The sequence below is a fragment of the Vitis riparia genome, chromosome 13 (genome assembly GCF_004353265.1).
Source record: "Vitis riparia cultivar Riparia Gloire de Montpellier isolate 1030 chromosome 13, EGFV_Vit.rip_1.0, whole genome shotgun sequence".
Taxonomy (NCBI): Eukaryota; Viridiplantae; Streptophyta; class Magnoliopsida; order Vitales; family Vitaceae; genus Vitis; species Vitis riparia.
In genome coordinates this window covers 13,941,890-13,967,275 of record NC_048443.1, presented here as the reverse complement: position 1 = coordinate 13,967,275, position 25,386 = coordinate 13,941,890, and the positions used below count along the sequence as shown (strand labels likewise).

At 32.4% G+C, this 25,386-nt stretch overlaps 1 protein-coding gene across 1 annotated transcript; it reads left to right on the top strand.

Moving 5' to 3' along the window:
* Nucleotides 1-11,309: 11,309 nt before the first annotated feature.
* On the top strand, nt 11,310-23,953 carry LOC117928800 (oleoyl-acyl carrier protein thioesterase 1, chloroplastic-like). The gene is made up of 7 exons (XM_034848816.1): nt 11,310-11,791; nt 12,584-12,717; nt 12,805-12,918; nt 18,337-18,432; nt 22,395-22,482; nt 22,558-22,626; nt 23,418-23,953. Exons 1-7 carry the CDS (start codon nt 11,441-11,443, stop codon nt 23,694-23,696), a joined length of 1,131 nt encoding a protein of 376 aa, XP_034704707.1. The 5' UTR covers nt 11,310-11,440; the 3' UTR covers nt 23,697-23,953.
* The last annotated feature ends 1,433 nt before the right edge of the window (nt 23,954-25,386 follow it).

Below are 25,386 nucleotides of genomic sequence, written 5' to 3'. Positions count from 1 at the left end.
TTATTGACAATGAATTTCTAATTAGGACCTAAGTGGTCTTAATTAAGCTACTTAAACCTAAGTTAGGCTCATCACTTGAGCCCATAAGGAAGCCTAAGCCTCTTTAGGGGTTTAAGGCTTTAGTTTTGTGCCCAGTCCAAAGAGAAACCCATGCCTCCTCTTTTAAAGAGAAGGGCACCATTCTTTATGCCTAGATCCATAAGAAAGAGTGATGGGGCGGAAGGTTTCTTGGTTAGCGAGGCTTGCAAGTCACTCTACACAACTTCATTGGGTTGGAATTAATCTAGAAATATCCAAATCTAAGGTAAAGCATCTCTAACATCTAGATTTAGGTTTTTAAATGCATACTATTTCCAATGCAATTAAATCTAGAGAGTCTTAGGAATAAATTGCGTACATCCTAAAAAATTAAGGGATAGGAATGGAGATATTTAAGTTTTCTTACACTTATTAAATGTGTAACCATGCATACATACTGGTGCACTCAGAATGGGAATAATTTATCAATATGTAAGAAACTCATGACTTAAATCTTTTATATAACTTCTAATGAATACAAGTTATGTACAATGCAAGTAATGCAGAGCTAAATGTTATGTAAACCACAATGCAAAAGTAAGATAGTAAAGGAAAATTGAAAACTTATATTGTGACATAATGTCATGCTTTTAAGGGTTTTATCCCAACAATAAGGTCTTTCTTCTTTTTTTTAAAAAAAAGAAAAAAGAAAAAAAGTTTCTTTATATAAAATTAATATAATTCAATTTATGTTTTCTTTTATTCTAGTTAAAATTACAAACTCAAAGATATCTATACTTTTTCCTTTTATCATAAACTATACATACAGACATATATATATATATATATATATAAATTCATAAATATTTTTTTTAATCTATTTTCTTGTATTTTCATCATGTCCATATCATGTTTATATGTAATAAACCATTTATTACATATAGACGTTTATTATGCCTTCAGGAGTAGGAGGCAATAAATGCATAAATGAAGTGCGAAGTGTCTCACAGAGTATCCTCGCTTTATATAAGGGTGTTAAGGGTTTCAAATCTTTTTTAATAGAAAAAGAATTGTCACTCGACAGTTTGAAACTAATCAGTATTGAACCATAGGATTATCCATTTCTTGATGCTATTTATCCCTAAAAATCCTTCCTTTTCCTTTGCCATAAATGTAAAAGAGAATAAATTTTATTTTCAAAAAATAAAGTCAATAAATTATTTTTATATATTACTTCAAACTAATTTTATTTATTTTAAATTTTTAATTAAAAATTAAATAATTATAAAATACATATTTTTTTATTAATTTTAATTATATTTATTTTTTTTCTATTTTTAATGATGAAACCTAATATAAAAAAAAAATCAAATTTAAATTTTTTTTTTTTCTTTCCTTGTTACTTTGTGGGAACTAAACATAGCAAAAGAATTCAATGTTTAAATCTCCCTTAAGTTAGTAAGTGAACCTAAAAGAGAAAAGGGTAAGGAGAAATAATCAACATTCATTTTTCCAAAAGTCAGCATAATTAGCGTGTGATTTATTATTTTAAAATGAAATTAGGATAACTACAAATGTAAATACAAATATTGGACATGAGTCACATGTAATATCATTGATAACATGCTCCACCCAATCACCTGTTTCATGCCACTTCATTAAAGCCCAATTTGGTTATGTTTTAAAAAATAATTATGAAGAAAAATTGTTCTTTAATATTTTGTATAATAAAAATCGAGAACTTAAAATATTTTTAACTTATTTTTAATATTTTTAAATATATTTTAAAAATAATATTTATATCTAATATTTTATTTTTAATCATTCTACAATAATTATTTTACAAAATAACTCTTAGAAAACCAGTGGAAACAATATAAAACAATTAAGAAATATTATCTAAAAACACCTTAGGCTTTTCTGGTAACTATTTTAGAAAACTATTCTCAAAAACAATTTTTGAGAACAATTTTTGAAAACTGTTTTTTAATATTTGTAAAACAAAAGCTCGTTTGGAAACCTCAAATATTTTTAACCTATTTTTAATATTTTTTTGTTTTTTATTCTTAATAATAAAAAATAGGTTATTTTTTGAGAATATTTTTTAATTATTTTTTTTACTATTTTTAAGAACAAGTAAAAATAGTAAAAAAAAAATAATTAAAAATATTCTCAAAAAATAACCTATTTTTTATTATTAAGAATAAAAAACAAAAAATATTTTTTTATTACCAAGCCTGTTATCCCACCTTTTTGTTTTAAAAAATAGAAAATAATTTTTAAAAATAATTATAAAAAAAAAATAGCTTCTAATTATTAAACGTGGTTTTTTTTTTTTTTGGAAGAATAAAAACTATTTTAAAGAATAAATCCTAACCTTCTACCTTCAAATTTTTTTCTACCTTTATTCTTCTTATAATAAATAGGAAAAATTATATAGACCATCCACATAGTCGTAGTCAGTACCGCAGCTTTCTTTGACATTTTGTTACTTAACCATCATCACTTTGACTGAGTTTGGTCAATGTTGTCATGTTTGAAAATTTTAATAAAATACCTATAATGCCCACAAAACCTGTCTTACCTCATCTTTTTATTACCCTAATATTTTAAAAAAATAAAAAATTATCCTAATTAAATCAAATTGTTATTAATCAAATTCAACAAATAATCTTAATATCTATACATGAAATAAAAATAAATTCAACAAATACATATAAAATAAAAATAAATTAATATTTAAATTTCCATTAAATAGATAAATACCAATTAACCTCAATTTATCACTAAATAAAATTAATAAATAAAAATAATTTTTGAATTAAAATTTCTTATTAAATAGAATAATGTCAATCAATTTGACATTTTCATTAATTAAAATTTTCAAATAATATTAAATAAAAAAATTCAAATATAGATTTAAAAAATAATAATAATAAATAAATAAATAAAATCATAATTAACTCCAATTAAATATTTATTAGATATACTCATCTTTGTCCTAACCTTTTTTTATCTTTAGTCCTTATTCTTATTACCATGTCCATTACTATTCCCATATCATATTTTTATCTTTTACTTATTTTTCCCAAATATAGTTTTACATTTTTTTTATCTTTTATTTATTTTTCTCAAATCTAGTTTTACATTTTATTTTTATTTTTTTTACCTTTTAATTATTTTTCCCAAATATAGTTTTACATTTTATTTGCACATCATATTTTCAACCTTTTTCCTCTACTTAGGCCTAACCTTCTTCAAAGTTCTAGAGAGAGAGAGAGAGAAGAGAATAAATTTAGAATAGAGAACTTTGACAATCCCCTAACCATCTAATAAGGATTATTAGTTGTCAAATCTTGTAAATTTATTTTATTCTCCTTAAGTTTAGAAAGTTAGTTATCTTGTGGTGTATATATATGATGTAAAAAGAAATTATTGTAAGTAGTTACTTTATTATCCTTCTATCCAACACTATGCCATCGTTTATGACATTAGAGCCTAACAAAACTCCATTGAGTTCTGTAAGGGTTGATCCAAGAATTCCTACCACCATTGCCTCTTCTTGGTTGCTCATTCTAAATTCCTTCGAAAATATTTAACCTCTTATATAAGTAAACGTCGCAGCTTAGATTCCCCTAAAACTCACCACCAACAATTACACTACATGGTCTTTTCAATTTCACTCGTTCCTTATTGACTATAATCTCATGGGGCATTCATCATGGAACATACCCATGCCCACCAAAAATAATAACAGCTGATAAGGATGAGGTTGTTAACCAGAATACTCTTTATGCATTTGTCAAAATCAACTCATCCTTAACGTGATTGTTCACTCTCCTTCACACTATAATCCCATCATAGCCTCAACAAAGACTTCTCAAGAAGCTTAGACCACTCTCACAACTACATATGCTAAACCATCACGTGGTCTTACTAATCTCATAAAAGCTACTCCAAGCATTACTAAATACATACAAAGCATCAAGGGTCTTGGTGATGAGTTCAAGAATTGTGCATTGTACCTTATGCGTATTCTGGCTTACATCTCTTACATTATACGTGACTTGAATGCATTCTGAATTATATAGAATATCAAATTCATATGTTCCTTACAAGCAAATAACTTGTCCACAACCAATTCGTGAGCTTAGGTTATTAGGAAACATACCCTAGATTACTCCGTTCCTAAGCCTTGGATCATTATGGCATTTAAAAACCATAATAGATATCATAGGCACATAAAGTATCCTAATTATGATCTAGATGTTTTTGGATCGATTCCTATTGATGCAAAAAGTTCAAAATCTGCATATGATATGATAAACTCGACGATCATCCACTCAATGACTCCTCCTTGAGTTCAGGCAATGAGATGATGAAGATCTCTAAGTTGGAGACTAGGGTTTTTTTCTTTAGATTAAAGAGAGAGAATGACAAAACTAAAAAGCCCTAATCCTTAAAAGGGGTATTTTATAGGCAAAAAAACGAGACTTAAGTGACTTAAGCTTACCATGTGCTTGGGTCACTTAATCTAACTAAAAAGGTTGCTAATTGATTAATTAACCCAACAAGACTCTAATTAATCAATTAGCCTAGTTCAAAGATGTCACTAACTTACCCCTCTACAATCTTGTATAATTACCAAAACACCATTTTGCATACAAGTGAACTAAAAACTCATCCAACCTTCATAAATTATGTTGTCAAGGAATATAAGCTTAATTAGGAACTACTGGGACCTATAAGACAATATTAGCTCCTTCAAAATCTAAGTCTAAAATTAGCATAATATCCAATGTTTTTAAAACCGAACCGATTATTAAATAAAAAAAGTTATTGGTTCATGGTTTAATGGTCGGATCAGTGGTTGAACCGCAATCACACCAATGATGTCATAAATATAATTTATATATTATATAAATTTAAATATATAATTAAAAATATTAATAATATTTTATTTTTTATATTTGATATATCAAATTACATAATAGAGATAAATATAAATATATTTAATTTTATTAAATAGAACATATATAATACTTAAGTTTAAAGATATATTTAAGATGAAAAGAAAATTATAATATTTTATTTATTTATAAGCTTATATATTTTATTATTTTAAAAATTTTAAAATTATTATCTTAACTAATTTATATTATCTTCATATTTATAATTGAATAGTTATTATAAAAATGAATATGAATGTAAATATTTTCATTTATTTAATGGTTTGATATGATAAAATTTGATAAATATATTTTTATTGGACAATAATATTACAAAGGTAATGCATTGCAAGTTAGGCTTTTGGTTTTCCACTTGGGTGGGCAGGGTTCAAATCTCCTCCGTATCAACTATACAAGTCTACAAGTTGAACCAAAACTTGACATGCAAGCCTTGGAAAAAGAGTTGGGCTAATTGAGCCTAATTGTTAATGGAGGCCAAGCCATAGTTTTGGTCCAAAATAATTGTTGGACAATTCACTAAGAACCAAACAAACCAAGTCTGGCGATTGAACCATAGGTTCATACAGTTCAGTCCTGATTTGGCTCAATGATGTGAACCTAACTGGATAGGCGGTTGGTTGACAATCCAACCGGTTCAACCGACCGATCTAGTCCGGGTTTGAAAACATTGATAATATCTCACTATAGAGAGTCAACCACACTCCAATACCCTATTTATCTTATTTATATTACAAGGAGATACCAAGTTCTTAGGTTTGTTACTTGGTACCACTATATATAGTCTCCTTATGAACACGTGTCTCTAATCTAACAAGCTGAAAGCTATCAACTTCTCAAAATTGTCTTCATCGTCCTTGAGTTACAAATCCTCCTATTATATGATCAAATAACATACTCTAAAATAGCTCACTAAGAACATATGTCAAATTCCATTAAAGGAATTACTATGAATTCATAAATTTCATGATTACACATCCTTATGATCACCCAATGGAATACACTATCTCAAAGTTCATAAGATATCATGAGATATCATGGTGCCTCTATTAAGAATACATGTTGCTAATGACTTCCATCAAAACAGACTCAATCTATAAGGAATATATGATCACTTTATGATTTTACTCGTAAGTCAAAGATACTACTAACTTCTACACAAACTTAATATTCTTTCAAAGTTGAGAGACAATACAATGTAGTAACTCAGTAAAGTCATGACTATCTGATAGTCTTATGTCATGACTTACCATAAGTCCTGTATAATGTGTAACCATACACATTAATGCACTCAACATGGAACCTCATCCTCATGGCTAAGATCAGTCATCCTTCTAATTAGGAAGTGGTGTATTACAACTTCAAATGGATTGCCCAAGTCCACAAACTGACTGTGAAAAATCATCTACTTACAAGGAACTTATAACTTAAATCTTTTTGTACAACTTTTAATGCACCTGAGTTATACAATGCAAGAAATGCTATGTCAAAATGCTTATAAACTATAACGTATAGAATAAGAATAAATAAAAGTAAAACTATAATATCATTAAATGAATAATGAATTCTAAATTTGTTATATCATATTATGATGCTCTATTCTATTATTAAATTATTTTATTCTCCTTAAGTTTACAAAGTCGATTATTTTGTTTGCATGAATATAGCTTCTCATAGTTATCTTGTGGTATACATATGTGATGTAAAAATCAAACTATTTTATAAGTAGTTATTTTACATAATAGTCTTCTATCCAACATTGTATGTCATTCTTTCATCATCTTCAAAGTTCTAGAAGAAGGTTGTGAATATTAGGCATAAAAAAACAAAGCCATTTTGTTCTTCCTTGTGGTTTTTTATTTTTTTATTTTATTTTATTTTTATCAATTCCAACACCTGAAACGCTAAATCCACCAAAAATCAATCAAAATCATAACTTTAACCAAATCGAGTCAAACAAGAAGATTTAGTTCATCTAAGATGTCTAGGTGAATTCTTTTTGTTGTAGTAATATGGTCGGTCATTGATTTAGTTGTGAGGTATTAAGATTTTGTCATTGTCCATCTTTGTTCTTTGATTTACTTTAAATTATTCCATGGTTGCATCTCCCTCTCTATAGAGTAAAGCAATCAAATTCTATCTTAGATTTAGGGTTTTGTGAAATTGAAAGGAGAAGATAGTTTACCTTAATAGCTAGGTATTTTAGGATGACATCTAAATACATGGGCACTCCAATACCAACATTAGGGGTGTAAATAAGGCTAGTTCAATTGATCTTTAGATAAAAAATGAACCAAATTGGTATAATCAGTTTTATATGTGATAAAAACCAAATCAGCCAGATTTGGAGTGAAAATACCAAACCAAATCAAGCCTTTTGAGGTCAATTTGGTTCAGTTTTTGTGGATTGGTTTTGACCCAACTTAGTAACATTTTTTAGTCCTAAACCTAGTTGTAGATTTGTGTTTGTTTTGAGCTCAAATCCCATTAATTTGAATTTATATTAAACTCCAAGTCTAATTTGCTTTTAGAATTAATTGAAACCAACTTGGATTTGAAGTTAAAAATATATTAAATGCATTTAGAATTAATTTGACCATAATATAAAAATAAGGAATTACTTTAATGGAATCTAATATAAAAAAAAATATCAAATATCAAACAATTATATATAAGTTTTAGAATATTGATTTTAATCGATTAGAGGACAAGAAAATTGAAAATTGAACCAACCTTTTTTATTTTTAAAAATCGAACCAATATGGTTGGTTTTGGTTGGTTTGAATCGGTTTGTTGGTTTTTTCGATTTTGCTTAGACCCCTAACCAAGACCCCTTGTTATACTCGTTAGCTTAAGAATGAGAGATAAAACCTATAGGGATTAGAAGCCAACCTTATTGCTATGCAATGTTGTGGCCTAGATGGCTATGCTTTTGAGGACTAAAGATTGATGAAAAAAGAAGAAGAAGATAAATAGTAAGAAGGAAGAAGAAAATGAATACTACAAAAGAAATAGAATGGTGTTGTTTGATTCATGAAAAAAAACAAAAAAACAAAAAACAAAAAACCAATAAAAAATGAAAAGAAACAAAAGGGAAATACTGATGACATGGATTGATTATTAAAATAATAATAAAAAAAGCAAAAACAATTTGTGTTATGTTAAATAAGAATATTTTTGACATTGACTTACAAAGAATAAACTGAGGATAATAGTATATAGTATTAAAAAATTGAGGAATTGAAGTGAAATTGTCATTTACTTAAGCGGACATCCGTGTCTCACTTGCTCTAAAGTGTTGAAGCATTTCAAACCTTTTTTAAGAGATAAGACAATTATCATTCTCCAATTGAAAACTTAATTATCATTATAAAATATGTTATCTCTCTCTCTCTCTTTTTCTCTTTTTCTTAGCACTATTTAACCCTATGTTTTTGGTGCTTAAGTTCGCTTCAAGTGAGTAAGTGAATGTAAAGATTAAGTTGGAAAAGCCAAGGGGTGTGGGGAAAGGAGTAATAATCAAGCCTCATTTTTCAACAAATCATATTATTAGCATGCCATTTATTATTTTAAAAATCAGTTAGTATAATTTTAAATGTAATCAGAAAGAAAGAAACATGAATCACATGAATATCATCGATAATCTTCACTACTATCGAATCTTGTGTTTCATGTCATTCCAATGCCTTTGTCTTTAAATTTCTTTTTTAACCTTATTACTTCTCATTTTATAACATATTTACGCAATGTTTATCTATTACTGATAAATATTCATTTAACAAAAGAATTAAAGGAAAATTGATTATTTTTATTTATTAATAATTATAAGCCGCTAATTCAAATGCCAACACCAATGTATGAATAACAACTATAAGCAATGAGGGTGGAAATGAAAATGTGAAAAGACTAGTTAATGAGATCAATGATAATTACATAAGACTCACTATTACTATATGATTTATCATTTGTTTCAATGTTTAGTGGGTGTGATCACATGTTTCATGGGTGACACATCTTATGTTCCACACCACATGCAACCTCAATCAAACCCAACACCCCCTTCCTTTGATTTTCTTCTAATTTTTGTACTTCTAAATTTAAAAATATAATGTATTGCCCCATATATTTGCGACATAGGATCCTTAAATAATTCTAGTTTTTACTATTTTTAGAAAATAAAAAAATGTATTTTTATAAGTATCAAACATATGTTTAGTAATTATGACTAATTTTTATTTTAAAATAAAAAATAAAGACAAATATATTTGATTAAAAAAAAACCATTTTTAATAATTTAATTGATTTTTAAGAATATTTCAATAGGAGGGAAGTGATTGTTAAATTCTCATTTTAAATGTATTAAAAAAAATTTAATAAAAAAATTTGATACCTTTATTTTATTTTTCATTTTTTTTGATGGCAAATTTTGAAAAAAAAAAAAGTACATGAAAAATATGCTATCAAACAACATTTTGAAAATATTTTAAAAATTTTAATTATAAAAATTAAAAATAGAAGGCCAATGACTAGCTAATAACATTAATGATAATTAGGTAAAAATTAGTATTATTGTGTGATTTATCATTTATTTCCATGATTAGTGGGTACCATCACATGTTTCATGGGTCACATATCTCATGTTCCATACCACATGCCACCTAAATCAAACCACCCCCTTTGTTTTTCCCATGGTTTTTCTAATTTTTTTTCCCTCTAGTTTTTATGCTTCCAAATTTAAAAATATACTATATGGTCGCATATAATCGCCACATTACGATCCTTAAATAATTCTAGTTTTTAGCATTTTTAGAAAATAAAAAAATTATTTTATAAGTGTCAAACATATGTTTAATAATTATAAATTTACCTTGTATTATCAAAATAAAAAATCAAAAGACAAATTTATTTGATAAAAAAATATTTTTAAACCCTTAATCTTATGCTTAAAGGAAAAGATTATTTTTCACTACACTACTTACCACTCTCTCTGTCTTTTTTTTTTTGCCCCCCCAAAATAATTCCTCTATTTGTGGCCCTCTTGAAGCACATTCCTAACTCCGCCAATGCCGTGAGCCTCTGGACTTGTGACTTGTAATGGTTTGAAAGCACCTCAGCTTTAAATACTCATTTTAGGTCTTATAGGAAGCCCTTGTGGGATTGCATTTGTTATCTTAAGGAAAATAAATTGAAGTGGAGAGATGAGATCCAAAACATGACGTTATGTTAAAAACATGGTTCAACATTAATTCACACATATGTCATATTCTTTGTTAAATATAAATATTTTATATTCGTATATTTATATTATAAATATCTTTTACATATATGTATATATATTGTAAATTAATTAAAATAAAATTATTATAAATAAATTAATTTTAATAATCATATCTTCGGTGTTTCCACAGTGTGGAACCTCCCCGAGGAATATAAGGTTTTCATGAGATTGATCTTGAGTCGTCATCCAAATACGAATAGAAAACACAAATACCTTCGTTTAAAAGAATATTTTTTGTATAGAAAGTCTCAAATTCATGATCTTTCACAAATTTCTTAGAAAACAAAGTCATAAGCACATAAATTCAGAGCCAAACAGATTGCTCCAAGAGCACTTATCCATAAAAATCGATTATTCCTATAAATAATATAAAGAAATGTAACTAATGTTTATTGGAAAAATCAACCCCAAAGATGTGATACAAAAAATAATTATTGATAACCATTGAATAAGTTTATTAAGCTTTAGTTGAGTTAAAAGTCATAATAATTAAATACAAGATAAATATAAATTTATAAATAAAATTATCAATATTTAAATAAAAAAAATACTTACACATGTACCATAATTTTTTTTATGTTATTGAATATATTCAAATGTATTTTCACATTCCCATAATTATTGAAAGTTATATATATATATATATATATATATATATATATATATATATATATTAATTTCTCAAATAAAATAATTTTAATATGTTTATTATTATTTTTTATAAGTTTTGATTAATTTATATTTTATGGATATTTTTTATCAATTTTTTTTTTCAATATTTGTCCACCTATCTCTCCATCTGTATTTAAAATCCACCTACATTTCCAGAAAAACTACATTTTCATCCTTTTAAGGAAACCAAACGATTTATGATTTTTATAATATTCTAGAGGCTACAGAGGCAAGGGGGCCTTGGCTGGGATACGAGTCATACGACTTAATGATCACGTGTCCCCGGGGTGACGTTCACGTGTCCCACTCTACTTGAGACTTGAGAGACTGGGAGACGGTTGTGCACAAATATTGGGCAAAATGGTTAATCTGCACAAAACCAGTGGTTTTCTTTGTGGCGGCTCTGCCTCGGTCCCATCGCCCACCTCCCACCTCTAACCTCCTCCGGCACCATAAATACACACATACCCACACCTTTCAATTGGTATCAGTTTCGAATCCTCCAATGTCGGTATCGATGCTCAAGGCGCCATGCAATGCAGCCGACCAACTTCAAGCCCTAGCCCAATGCCGCGCCTACGTCGCCCCCCGCCGACTGCCTCGCCGCCGGATCTCCGGAGTCTCCTTCTCAGCACCTCCCAGGACTCCGGTGGTGGCGGTGCTGGACCGGGTGGCCGCCGCCGATGGAGAGCAGAGCCGGTTGGCGGTAGCGGGCTCCGGGAGCTTGGCGGACAGGCTCCGGATGGGGAGCTTGACGGAGGATGGGTTGTCGTACAAGGAAAGGTTCATTGTGAGGTGCTATGAGGTGGGGATTAACAAGACTGCGACTGTTGAAACCATTGCTAATCTCTTGCAGGTATCATTATTTGTATACTATCATTGTCGTATTAGTCAATTAAATTTGCCTATCATTGTCGTATAATTCAATGAAATTCGCTGGCATTTTCAACTGTTTTCCTTTCTATTCTCAGATTTTCTCGTGCTTTTTGGGGCATTGTTGGGGAAATTTTGGATTCTTGGTACATGGGTATATTGTTGCCTGTCTCTGTTGTTCTATGGTTGCATGAACCTAGTTCTCTGAGTGTTTCAGTTTTTATTTCTAAAATTGTTTTGGGAAATGTATGAATTCTTTGTTACTGGGCTCTTTTGTAACGTCATAGGCTGTGCTCAGATGTGTTGATTTAGTATTTTAATTTTAATATTCAGAACCCATTTTTGGAGGCTTGATGTTTATTGCACTGCTAGAGATTGGGAATGCATGATTTGAGTTCTTTTGTTCCTTTCCCTTCAATTTTCCTTCTAGCCCATTGTTTTGAGCTCCTGGGCATGTTTGTGATGTTTTAGATTCTCCTCATATGTGTTGATCTATAATTTAAGTTGAAAACGCACGACTCAACTTTTGGCTACTGGGCTTCTTTGTATTTTAACATGAAAGATTACAACCCCTTTGAAAGCTTGGTATTTACTTCACTTCTGGAAGTTGTGTGATGCTCCCAATTGGAATTTGTGTTTTGTTTCATGTTAAGTAAGATGAAAGTGAAGAAAGGAAAATTTTCTAATTATCCTAGTTTAAATGAAACAGATTGCAGTCTTAATTTCTTTTTTGGATGATTATATTAATAGTTTTATGGGAAACTTTATAATGTAGGAGGTAGGATGCAACCATGCCCAGAGTGTCGGATTTTCAACAGATGGTTTTGCGACAACCCACACCATGAGAAAATTGCATCTCATATGGGTGACTGCTCGCATGCATATTGAAATCTACAAATACCCAGCTTGGTTGGTTTTTCCTTCACATTACACAACTAGCTCGGGGTTCTTGGATTTGTAACTTATATTATCTACTACTTTGGATATTTGGGACAGGAGCGATGTGATTGAAATAGAAACATGGTGCCAAGGGGAAGGAAGAATTGGAACTAGACGTGATTGGATTCTCAAGGACTATGCTACTGGTCAAGTTATTGGGAGAGCAACAAGGTTATTTTAAGCTTTTACTTCTTTTCTTTGATTTGCAAACAAAAAGATAATATTCACATGACAAAAAATATAAAAGAGGAAAATTTAGCTTTTCATAATTTCTGTGCGTCCATGCATTAGGGTAAATGGTTCAGCTACATGCATTAGAGTAGAAATTTAACTAAATTTCCCCTGAAGTAGCATTTGAAACTCTTCTTCCCCAACTTAAGATTCCCAAGAGTGCAATTGTGACCTGAACCCAAAGGCCAGGACACCACCGTCATTTCACATGCACATGTGCAGCTCGAAAGAATTGACATAAGAGTGACCCAACAAGCTGGATTGATTAGCAACATGCTAATCACAAAACCTATCTAAAGTAGTAATTAAGCTAACCAAAAGTCTTAGTAGAAATTTGTCTTTCCACATGAAAATCCATAAATCAAATTATAACAATTCTCCTAAAAGTAGAAGTAAAATAAACCACTAATATCCAATCAAACTAGTCTCATAGCTAAAGAAACTTACTAAGATGGCGATCCAATCATATGAAATAAAATTGTATGAAATAAAATTGTATTACATGTGCTATTCTCAAAAAAGTCTCAAATCAAACTTTTCGATAAACTTACATATATTCAATAATTTTTGGTTGTTAATAGAAGTGTCCATCATAGTGAGACTTACAGAAGTAGCTAACCTTAGATGTTCCTTACATGTTGGTGGGTGGAACCAAAACTAATCTTATGATATACTAACTACCCTACTAATCATCTATCAAAAAAAAAAAAAAAAAAACTACCCTACTAATTAAGCTTTTAGATCATCATTGCCTACACTATGGTTAATAAAGGTCAAAATCTTTTACTTGGCTGACTATGGCTAGATAACCATAATGGACATGTAAGGCAAAATATAGTCAAATAAAAAATAATTCCCAATTTCAATACTTTAGACTTATCTAAACATTTTTCAAAATTTACAAAAAAAATATACTTAGATCATTTATAATAAAAAAAAAAAAAACATATTTTCACATAATCCCTTACTTGAGTTCAATAATCTCAAAGGAATAGAGTTGTAGGCATTTCCTATGAATCACCTAAGAGATTTAAAGGAATCTTTCAAACTAAAGTTCTAACAATTATTATGCTTTAAGTATAGATTTATTTATTATTTAACTTCATATCAAAATTAGGTGAATTAATTCATCTAGGGAATATTCAATTTTCATTACTTAGGTTGACTTAACTTTGTTTTTCTAGAGAATTATTCAAACTTTTTTCCTAAGGAATTTTAGCTTAATGTTTTTATGGCATCCAACCATCCAAAATTTATTTAACCTTTTTATTAAGATCAATTTTTCTATAAAATAAAGGTGCAATCTTCAAAAAAAAGAAAACCTATTGTGCACGGATGCCCATGCTAAACAACACTTTCAAAAAAATACCTACTACTTCCAAAGAACATCTTATTATTTTCCAACGCCAAAACACACTACAAAAATTGTCATAAGCACATTGTATTGTTCTCAATGTTTCTCCATGATTATCCTGTAGTCTCCATATGTAATGCCCTATGGATTCACCCATAACAACAAAACATCCATGGGTGTGAGATTTGATCTCACCACTACAACCATTTTTTGTATTCTTTGAAAATGAAATGTTTCAACCATTTTTTGTACTCTTTGAAAATAAAATGCACATACCCGCATGATATTTACACCATATCCAAACTTTCATCATAGGATTAATTTCTTCTTCCTCAAATCTTCATAAAAATAACTCTACATTTAAGATTTATGAATTCTAGATTTGTTTAAACTTTGATTTAGTTACTTACATAATTTTCTATTAATTATTTCTTTTTCTTTTTAAAACCAAAGGAACAATTGTATTATAAGAAGGAAAATATTTTGAAATAAAAACTCTTACCTTGAATCTGAAATCCTAACTTCTCTATGTTCTTTGCTCTTTAGAACATCTGAAAAAGTTTTAAAAACTATTCAAAACGTGTTTTAGGGTTTTTATATTATTATTATTTTGTTATTATTATTTTTTTCTGACCTACAACCCAAAATTAAGCCCATAGGGATTTAAACCAATGAGGCTAGAATTTAAGGGTCCGAAATTATTTTTTGGGCTAACTTGGGTGTTATAACAATCCCTTAAGGTAGGATACAGTTTCTTGGTGACCTTGTAGGATATTCTGTAGTTAATCTCTAGGTTTTTTACTTTTGTGTTTTAAGAAGTTAGCCTCTTCTCACTTGTCATGTGTTTGTCTTTTAAAGTGCTTCATAAAATAAATCTGAATTCTAATGTCTTTTGATACCAAAAGGTGTAATGTAACCATTGTTAAGCATATTTTATGCTTATCCACTAGTCCATACTCATTCCTTTTTTGGCAGAAGCAAATTGAGTAAGATAATAGAAACCTTACGATATGTGGTTAAAGGTGAGCAACAGTGCAATATCAAAGTTTTTAATGGAATATTGTGAGATATATGCATATGCTTTAACTGGTACAGATACCATTTTATAGTATCCTAAGCATTGCCTTGTAGCATGGAATTTATACTAGTGAGTCATCTAAATAATCAAATACAACAAATTAATTGCCCTTTAGAACTATACCTTGATGGTACTGACATTATGTTCCAATGGCTATTAATAATTATCTCAAAAAGAATAACTGTGTTCCATTGTTAAACTAGAAGCCATAAGTTATCTCTGGCGGGGAGTTTATTTTCTCAGCAAGTAAGCACTGCAATTCTGGTTCTGTTTCTGGGAGATAGGAAGTCAGCGATTTTCTTTTTGACCAGGAGATGTTCTGTGCAAGCTTCTGAAATTTTGTGGGTAGCAATAAGTTCTATAGAAACTGTCATGCATAGTGTTGCAGAAGCAATGCAGCTGAAACAAAATTCTACAGTTGCCTAATAAAGAGTTATTATCCTCTCTTAGGGTTGATACTTGTGACAAACTTGACAAGTCCTTCAAATGGAGGTGGACACGCTTAACAAATGGGAGTATCTCAATCTGTCCAAGCCTTGTCCATGATCAGTTGGGGAATCATTCAGCCCTATCTCAGAAACAAACTAGAAATTAAAAAAACTGTGGATAGGCTATAATAACTTCTTAATTTTTATTCTTTTCTTACATTGAAGATGCTGAAATAGCTTACGTGGGTCATGAATCAGGAAAAATGAATAATTAAAGCCTGTCAGCTTTTCTCCCATCTTCAACAATGACTCATAATTCGCTTACCCTTCTAGGTTCTAACTTAAAGCACTGGATGGGATAATTCAAACCATATTTTTTACCAGACTCTACTTGAAAAGGATTTGTGACTTTGGTGAAATAGACATGGACCAGATTTAATTGGAGCTTTTTCAGGAGCTTGGGTCAAAATAAGTATGCTTTGGAAAAACAGACCTGGGTTTTACTAAGATGCCTTTGACTTTGGTTTTTTGTGCCTGGCAGGCTGGTTTGAAAGTGAGCGGTTTGAAATTGACCCACATCACATAGCTGGGTATTTTCTTAGCTGAATTGTGTTCTGGCTTGCATTGTTTATCTCAACCAGAATTTAAGTGGACTGTAAAAATACCACATGTTTCCTACGAGCTTTCGCGATTTCCTTGGGTAATTTACACAGAAAGGGGAAAATGTTTTGCATCAGTTGTTTCCTTGATCTAGCAGTAAAAGCAAATGCTTTTAGCGTGTGATGCTCATTAGTTATATTTTGAAAACCTTTTGGGTCTTGCTTCTCTCTATTAATCTTGTCCTAGTGTTATGAAAAGGAAGTTTTGTAGGCAAGAGGAGTAAAATCTGGATGACTTCTCTATTATGTATTTTTTTGTGTTTTTGGAAGGAGAGACATCAGATAATTTTTGAAGGAGCAGAGCTCTTTGTTTTAAATTCAAATATGTTTTTCTAAAGTCTTGGTTCATGTGGTGTATTGGTGCTCTTAGGGAAATGAGCAAGTTTCTTCTAGACTTTTTAGATAAGGTGGGTTTAGTAGGAGAGTCTGGTGAGTGTTGATTGTATGGATTTTTCACTCTCTTTTTGCTGGCTTGGTTGGGTGGCTCTTTGTATACTCCATGTGTACTATGGATTCCCCCTTTTGGCACTTTATTCAAACTCTATTCCTTAGGAAAAACGAGGAGTAATAGTGTCTCCAGGGTCTTTGTTTAGTAGGATTAGGACATGTTGGAGAAAAGACATGGAATGCATTTTTAGTAAAATTAGCCATAGAAATGAGAATACAATGAAAATCATTGGCTAGAAGTGATGGTGGTGAATGTCAGAACCAAGAAGTAAAGGATTTTTCTTCCTCTACTTCTCTAAATATTGTTTTTTTCCTTTATACTTGGTTTACAAGTCTACAAGACTACACGATAGTTTTTGGGCCCTTTTACTTGTTTTAATTTCTTTTAGAATAAAAACTGTTTTTTTTTTTCCTTTACAATTTAAACCGCATACTTTTAGTCATCACTAATGAACCTTTCATACCAAAACTCTACTTGACTTATTTTTTGACCTTTCGGCAGCATTAAATCCCATTACGATGTTGGTTTTGAACAATTCTCCATTAACTAGACACCCAAAAGCGACCATTCTGTTATCTTGGATCAATCATGGGGATGTTACAGGTGAGTGCTAATGGTCGCTATTGCATCCCAAGCTCAAAAATTGACAGCTAAAATAGCTATTCTGGACAACTATGGCTGTTATGCTGCCAGTGAGCTCATGAATCATCTAAAAGGTTGTTGGAGCACTAATAAGTGTACCAGAATGAAGGAGTGATTTCACTCAAGTTGAAGGCACCGAACAGACAAGAGGCAGAACTATAAAGGGATGGATTGTGTTATTGAGAAAAACCATGATGGCTAAGAAACTAATTTAGGATATGGCTCTAGGTAGAGAGCTGAGTGGTGACAAGGAATGCATCAAACTGCCCCAACTAGTGAGGATTATTGAGCTTCTCCAAGTTGAATTGGCCGTTGATTAGTTCTCAAACAAAGATGGTAGTGGTAACAAGAATTTCCATGTGAAGTTGCTCCAGATTTTTTCTCGTAAGGTGCACATAGTAAAGTTGGATATTATGGATTTAATGCATTGTCCTGAGTTTGTCTCTGTGAATGAAGCCTTAATGAATATTATTTTTATTATTATTATTTTCTGTTTGTTTATCCTGGTATAATAATTTAAACCCTTGATGCTTATCTCAACCATCAGTGTATTTTGGTCTAGCTTGCTGCAAGAATATGCTTGCGTTCTCAGTCACATTTATTGAGATCCTTAGTGGGAAATATGGGGTGTTGGTTTCAGTTCTGCTCTGTATTCTTTTTATATTTACTTCTCAAAATCTAACTTCATTTGTGATGTCAAATTTCTGAATTGAGTTCTTGCAATTAACCTTCTACACTATCAATTTCAGCAAGTGGGTGATGATGAACCAAGATACTAGACGACTTCAGAAAGTCAGTGATGATGTCCGGGATGAATTCTTAATTTACTGTCCACGAGAACTAAGGTAAGGCTAATTTTCTTTTCCATGCATAAACTATCACAATTTTTTATGAAATGCAATGCATAAGCAGCATTATGTCTCACCTGGTTGAATCCCTTGTGCTCATCACTTAATAATTTACACATTGAACCTAGCTTAATGCTGCAGGGGAAAAATTATGGAATATTGATTTATCTGAAATTAGAATGAGTAATCTATCTATTGAGGAACTGAGGCATAGATCAGTTCATAATCCTTAGGTTTGAACTACTAGCTATCCTCTTGAGGTTTACTCGAATATTAAATTTCATTTTGGTATGTTGTCTTTGTTGGCCTGAAAATCAGAACATTTTAAACAAATAAAAGAGCAGCGTAAAAGTTTGTAAACTTATTAGAAACTCGAAAACATAAACCAGAGTTCATGCGTTGCCATGAACTGACATTTGTATGTAGATAACAGAAAATTCTAAAGGTGATTTCATCATATGAAATGTAATAATTAAAAAATAAAACCATAATTGCACTTATCCAATTGCATAAGCAAACAAACATCTATTTCTAAAATAATTGAGTTAAGAGGGTTTGGTTCTAAATATATCAACAGCTTATTGGAGGAAATCTAACCAGAAGGGAGAGGGACAGGTTTGAAGAATTTGTTGGAAGACAGTAGCAGAACGCTTGAACCTCTCTTTCCCCACCAAGTTGGAGGTTTCTAAATGTGTTACTAGTCATAGTCCTTTTCAAGTAAGATTATGGGATGGAATTATGAGAGATTTGGAAGGTTGTGCTAAAACTATCTCCTAAACAGTGGGAGATGGCTGTGGGATCATTTTGGCATCATATGTGGTGTCATAGTCTGAAAATTATCATCTATGCAATTTTTAAAAATATTATTATTATTATTATTATTATTATTATTATTATTATTATTTGATAGGTAAATAAGCAACTATATTAAAAGTGCAAGGCAAAGGCACACTAGGTAAGCAAGGAGTATACAAAGAGCACCAAAAAGCAAGTGAAAGGAAAAAAACAACAAGTCACAACCCAAAACAAAGAAAACACCCTATGCATCTTAGAAATAGAGGCTCCCAAATGACTTAGCCTAGTCCAGATTTTGCTATGTGACCAGGGCCAACAACCTACAGAAAAACAAGCAACAATCACCTACTTCACCAAATACCACTCCCCCAAGCCACTACCTGATGCACTTACCCACTACCCCCTTGAAAAACAAGCATGGCAACTATTGTGAATCCCTTATAAGAAATGAAGAGAATGTAAACATCCTCTTCCTCTCCTCCTCTCGTCCCCTCACCTTATCACTAGTTTGGACACTCATAAGCCACATCCTACCCACACTTCCTGCTCCATCTCCCTTTTCTGCTTGAATAATTGTACTTAATGGAGCATTCCAACTTTTAAAGCTCCCTTTCAAAACAAGAAGCAGAGGAAGGCCTCCTCCTAATACTCAAGTCCACCACTCTACAACCCTTTCTGGCTACCAGCTTTCTCAACAAGGACTCAACTTTTTTCTCAAAGCCTTCCACTAGCAAACCTAGACACTTGTTGAAGGAGACGAAATTCCAAAATGATAGATTGGTGAGGTTCTTAGCAGACACAACATCCTTCACACTCATCAAGCCCCACCTAGGGCTATCCTTTCTTGAAACAACCTTTTAACTGCACGTAGTAGGGTCTGCGCACTTGGCATCGTTAGAATGAGTCTTTGGGAAGTCGAAAACCAAACTCTTATTGGAAAACAAACATAAAGGCCCACAACCACCACCCTCACTTTCTACTGAAAACCCCTCATTCTGCTCCCTCCACGAAGCAAGGCTATTAGCTATCACCAATGATGCACCCCCATCTTTGAACGTAGAAGAATAATAAGACGAAGTGGAAGTTCTACCCCTCAACATGAGAATAGACGAATCCTTACTTGCAAAACCATCCACTTTAACCAAAAGGGCGACATCTGCAGATGGCGATCCTACCTTAAGGCTTTGTGCTGTCTTCAAGATATAAGGATCTAGGAGAATTTTCTGAACTGCCTTATGTTCACTAGTCAGCCTCTTAAAAGTACTTTTGGGTCCACTAGCGCAAGGGCCCTCAACAAGAAAAGCTTGGCCCAGGTCAGGGAAGGGTAACTCTCAAATCAAAGAGGACCGACCCAAAGAACAACACCCCAACAAGGGAGCTGGGGCCACAGCAACAGGAGAAAGACAAGGCCCAAGGCACTCAAGGCCTCCCACCTCTTGGCCCAAGGGAAACAAAGGGCTTGAAATTGCTTTGCCCATTGACCCATTAGGGGCTGAAAAGGGAGGCTCAAAGGTCAACTCCTCATCTAGCCCTATTGCCACCAATTTGCTGCTATAGGAAGAGGACATTGGACCCATCACAACTTGGTCAACATGCAAAGGCATTAGGGATGCCATCTGACTTTTTGTATGCTTCCCAAACTCTACCCACACTCCTAGCCGCATGTGGCTTGCGCTTGCTATCATCCTTGACCTCCAACATCTTGCAATCCTCCTTTGAGAAAACCGATGACAACCATGGTGGATTCTCCCACCATAATTGAATGGCATAGACTAAGATCCTACCACCACATGTAGGAGCCCACTGCCCAGGTCCCGTCTTACCATTGTATGTGACTAGAATTATAGCCCACTGTAAATGATGTCTCTCCATTTTATCCGCATCCACAGCCATAAAACCTCCACAACTGTCACCCACTTTCTTAAAAAAATCCTTTCCTCACAAGTGCAAAGGCAGCCCAATGACCATTACCCAGATTTCTTTAGCAGAAGCCCCTTTCTTGAAACAACCCACTTCTAGGCTCCACCTCATAAACCATGCCCTTTCAACATCCTTAGCGTTCTTGAAATCTAACAGATGAAGGTTCCCAATCAGACTCCAGTTGATACTAGCCTGGGACTTCAAAGAACCCAACTTTGGAGCCCCATCTACCACAAGACAATATTATTAAAATTATTATTTATTTATTTATTATCATTATTATTATTTTTCTGGTTGAATGTCTACATTGATCCATTCAGTGGCTTGGTTACTGAAGACAAAACAAAGAATATGAAAGAGATCAATTACTCATCATTGATCAGAGTGGACATGGGGAAATAGGGGTGCTCATTGAGTAGTCCCGTTAGATGTGTATGAAGTTTTTTAATTTCCAAAAATTGCATAGGGAGAGGGAGAGAACATTATCTTTCATATTACCTATGGTTTGATTTAACTCATAACAGTGAGCCTTTATTCAGTAAGGTTGAGTGACTAGTCAGCTTGCAATGAAATCAGTTTGTGGTCTTTCAGTTTCATCTTACCATGTCAAAATAAAAAGAATTGGTCCCATGATATCACCATAATCTGGATGAAAGAATTTAAGTTCTTTAGGCATAGTTCTAAAAATACAAATCTTTGTTTTGAATTACATTATGCATTCATTTATTTCTTGAAAAGAAATTGCTAAAATCTTAATGAACATGAATGCAGTATTATTAGTTTTATCTGAACATGAACGCAGTACTAATATGAAAATATAAAGGGGATTTATCTGAATTAGGTTTTTATTATTATTTTTTTAATGTCACCTAAAACTTCTTCCATGGTCTGAAAATCATGAAAGAAATTTTAGGATGGACTTCATTAATCCCACTAGACATTTATTGGGTTTGTATTAATAGTGTCACAGGAAGATTATCTTGGCTGGACTCTAAGCCCCAAATTCTGTCCTATACTCATCTTAATGTTGATTTTGAGCAATACATCATAGCTTGTATTTATGGCTTTATGATGGCATTTAAAATTGTTAGGATGGACTTCATAAAAATTCATTGATTATTTCCTTGGCTTTACATTAGCAGATATACCATCTACTGGATGGTTATTTGTGGCAAACTCCAATTGCACTATTTTCTTCTGTTTCCGTCTAAAATTTTTGATTTACATAATATTGTGGCATCCAGATTAGCATTCCCAGACGAGAATAATAGCAGCCTGCAGAAAATATCAAAACTGGAAGATCCTTCTCAGTATTCCAGGCTAGGACTTGTGGTAATGTCATTTGGGTTATCTAAATTCCATTGAGGTTCTTCTTTCAAGTTCTCAGTATGCTTTGTAAATTTGCAGCCTAGAAGAGCTGATCTGGACATGAACCAGCATGTAAACAATGTTACTTACATTGGTTGGGTGCTAGAGGTTGGTAGAAGTTTTACTTCCTCTTAATCAATATAATGCTCTTGTGATGCAAATGCTATTTCTATCTGTTTTTTTTTATTAAATTCTATATCAATTCCTCATGGATATGAGTTACCTTCTATATATGCATGGTTACTATGTGTCATATCAGGAACTCCTTGGACATCCTGTTCCACACTATCTGATTTGCATGGGCTCTAAGGTTAGCAATTTGTCTTGTGGAGTTCTGTAGCTGGGTTTGCTTGTAGGCTATGGGCAATTGAAAGTTCTTATTTATTCATTTATTTTTAATTTATCTGATATTGATCTAGTTCTCCTTGGAGGTCTTGGATTTTCCCATTCTGAAAGATGAAATCTGGAGTACCAGTTCTCTCAAACACATTTTTCCCAGTTAGTGAATATAAAATGCATTAAAAAGAATACTGAAAAAGTGGGGAGTGACCCCCACACTTCAGCCCTGATGTACACAAAGACCCCATCAAGAGAACTATCCACACGTTTCACAACCAGCATGTTTACATCTAACACATCTACATAATCCTCTCAAAGAATCCATTACCAAACCCAAGTTTCTCAACCAGACTTCCTAGTGATGTTTCCATGGTTTCCAACTGCATGCATATATGCCTTTTGCTAACAAGTCAATACAAGTGCTATAATTAACCATCAAATATAATCAAGCACAACCTTGTTTCTTGTTCAAACAACATGAAACATTAGCTCCATAACAAGTGTTTCCCCCTGCTCCCCAAAGGTAGAGCTAACAGTTATTCAATGTTTCTGTGTCGTAGAGCATGCCTCAAGAGATCATTGACACCCATGAGCTGCAAACCATCACCTTGGATTATAGAAGGGAATGCCAACATGATGACATAGTGGATTCCCTCACAAGTTCAGAATCAACTGAGGATGCAAAAACCATTCCAGAGCTTCGAGGAACAAATGGATCTGCTACTGCAACAAAAGGTCAACAGGACTGCTGTCAGTTCTTGCATTTGTTGAGGTTGTCTGGTGAGGGTCTTGAAATAAACAGGGGCCGTACTGAGTGGAGGAAAAAAACTGCAAGATAAGGGTATCTTTCATTTTGCAATACTTTCTCATCTTAAGTGGGCTTCATGGTGATTTCTTCCTACTCTTTTTTATTTTTCTTGTTTCCTTCCCAAGCAATTTCGCTCTGGATTTATGTTTCTTAGGAGCTAAGTTGTTGATTTCTGTCTTCTATCATATGCCTAGAGTTTGTCAAAGTATTTGTACTTGAATATGAACTTTGATGGGCCAAACTCCAGACCCCATGAATGAAGTTTTGAATTATAATTCTTTTTCTTTCTTCCTTTATTGTTGGATTCTTAGGGCTCATCACACGTTGGTATTTTTATATCCAAGGATCCTGGTTGGGATGGCTTAGAATCATTTAGTGCAATTTTCCTTGGAGGAATTCATGGTTTGGCAATGTGCCATAGCCTCAAGTTTTTCTGTGATCCAGTGAGTCAGACTTTCTCACTTTCCTCGTACCCTTCCTCACATTCTTTGGTTTTAAGATATAAGTAACTCGATGGCTTTTGGTGAAAACAATATCATCTGTTGCTCTCATTTTTTAGCCTTACAAGTTGCGGTAACCAAAGGACGATGTTTGATCATTTACTGTGTCATAGTCCCAAACACTAGCATTACTGGTTAGAAGTGAAAAAGAAACTCAGTTGCAGTAATATGAGGCAATAACTTCATCTTTTATGACCGGGAAAATGTGGTCCTGGACCAGAATTTCCTGTTCTTCATCAACCAAATGGACTGACTGCACACCCACCCACCCACCCACCCACTTAGTAGGTTTTTTGTCCTCTTTTAAACTAAGCTTCGCTTCCAACAATCGTGAATGTCTTTCAAGTTTAAGCCATCAATATCATTCCACTTTAAATTGTATTTTTTTTGGTAAAAAGACATTTTGGCCTAGTTGTATGTCAGTCAGAACAACCTAGCATAAATATAAGAAAAGAACCCATGGGTCATGCAAAATTGAATGCCCAACTCACTGAGGGTTACTGTTATTTTCAATACCAACCTAGGCTCGCATTGTGGCATTATACAATTGGGAAGTTTCCAACACTTTGTCTTCAAACAAAGTACCCTACTATGAGGAAATCACCATGGAGAAAGTTGCCTGCGCGTTGGTGGTCGTGGTCATGGCCTTCCTTATTGTCGGAGGTAGATATGTCCCAACGGAAGAGAAGGTCCACAGTCCACCGCCTTTCTTCAGCCTTGGTGGTTTGGGAGGAGTATTTCCAGGATTTGGACGTGGTTTCTTCCCTGGTTTTGGACATGGTTTCTTTCCAGGATTGGAAGGCATCCCTAAGGTTTAAGCTGAGGGTGGGATAGAAGACATGGCTAAAGATGATCTCCTTTCGGAAAATAAACCATAATTGCATCCATGAGAAAAGAAAAGATGATAGACGAGAATGAAGAAAACGGATCATTCAAACAAAAATTACCAGAAGAAGATTAAGCCCAACCAACAAAGTTGGTTCCTTGTACCCAACGATGAAAAAATGTGTTAAGAAGTTTGTTACCTCTTGGAAACACCTCAACAGAAATTCTGTGCTCTCGGCATGTAGACATTGATTAAAATATCATGATATTTCGTCAAAATATCGAGTATTGGTGCATCTTGGCACGATATATAGAAGAGAAATATCGGTACTTCGACAAATTGTCAATTTATCATGAATTTCGCCTATTTTTTTTGGGATTTATTGACATTTTATC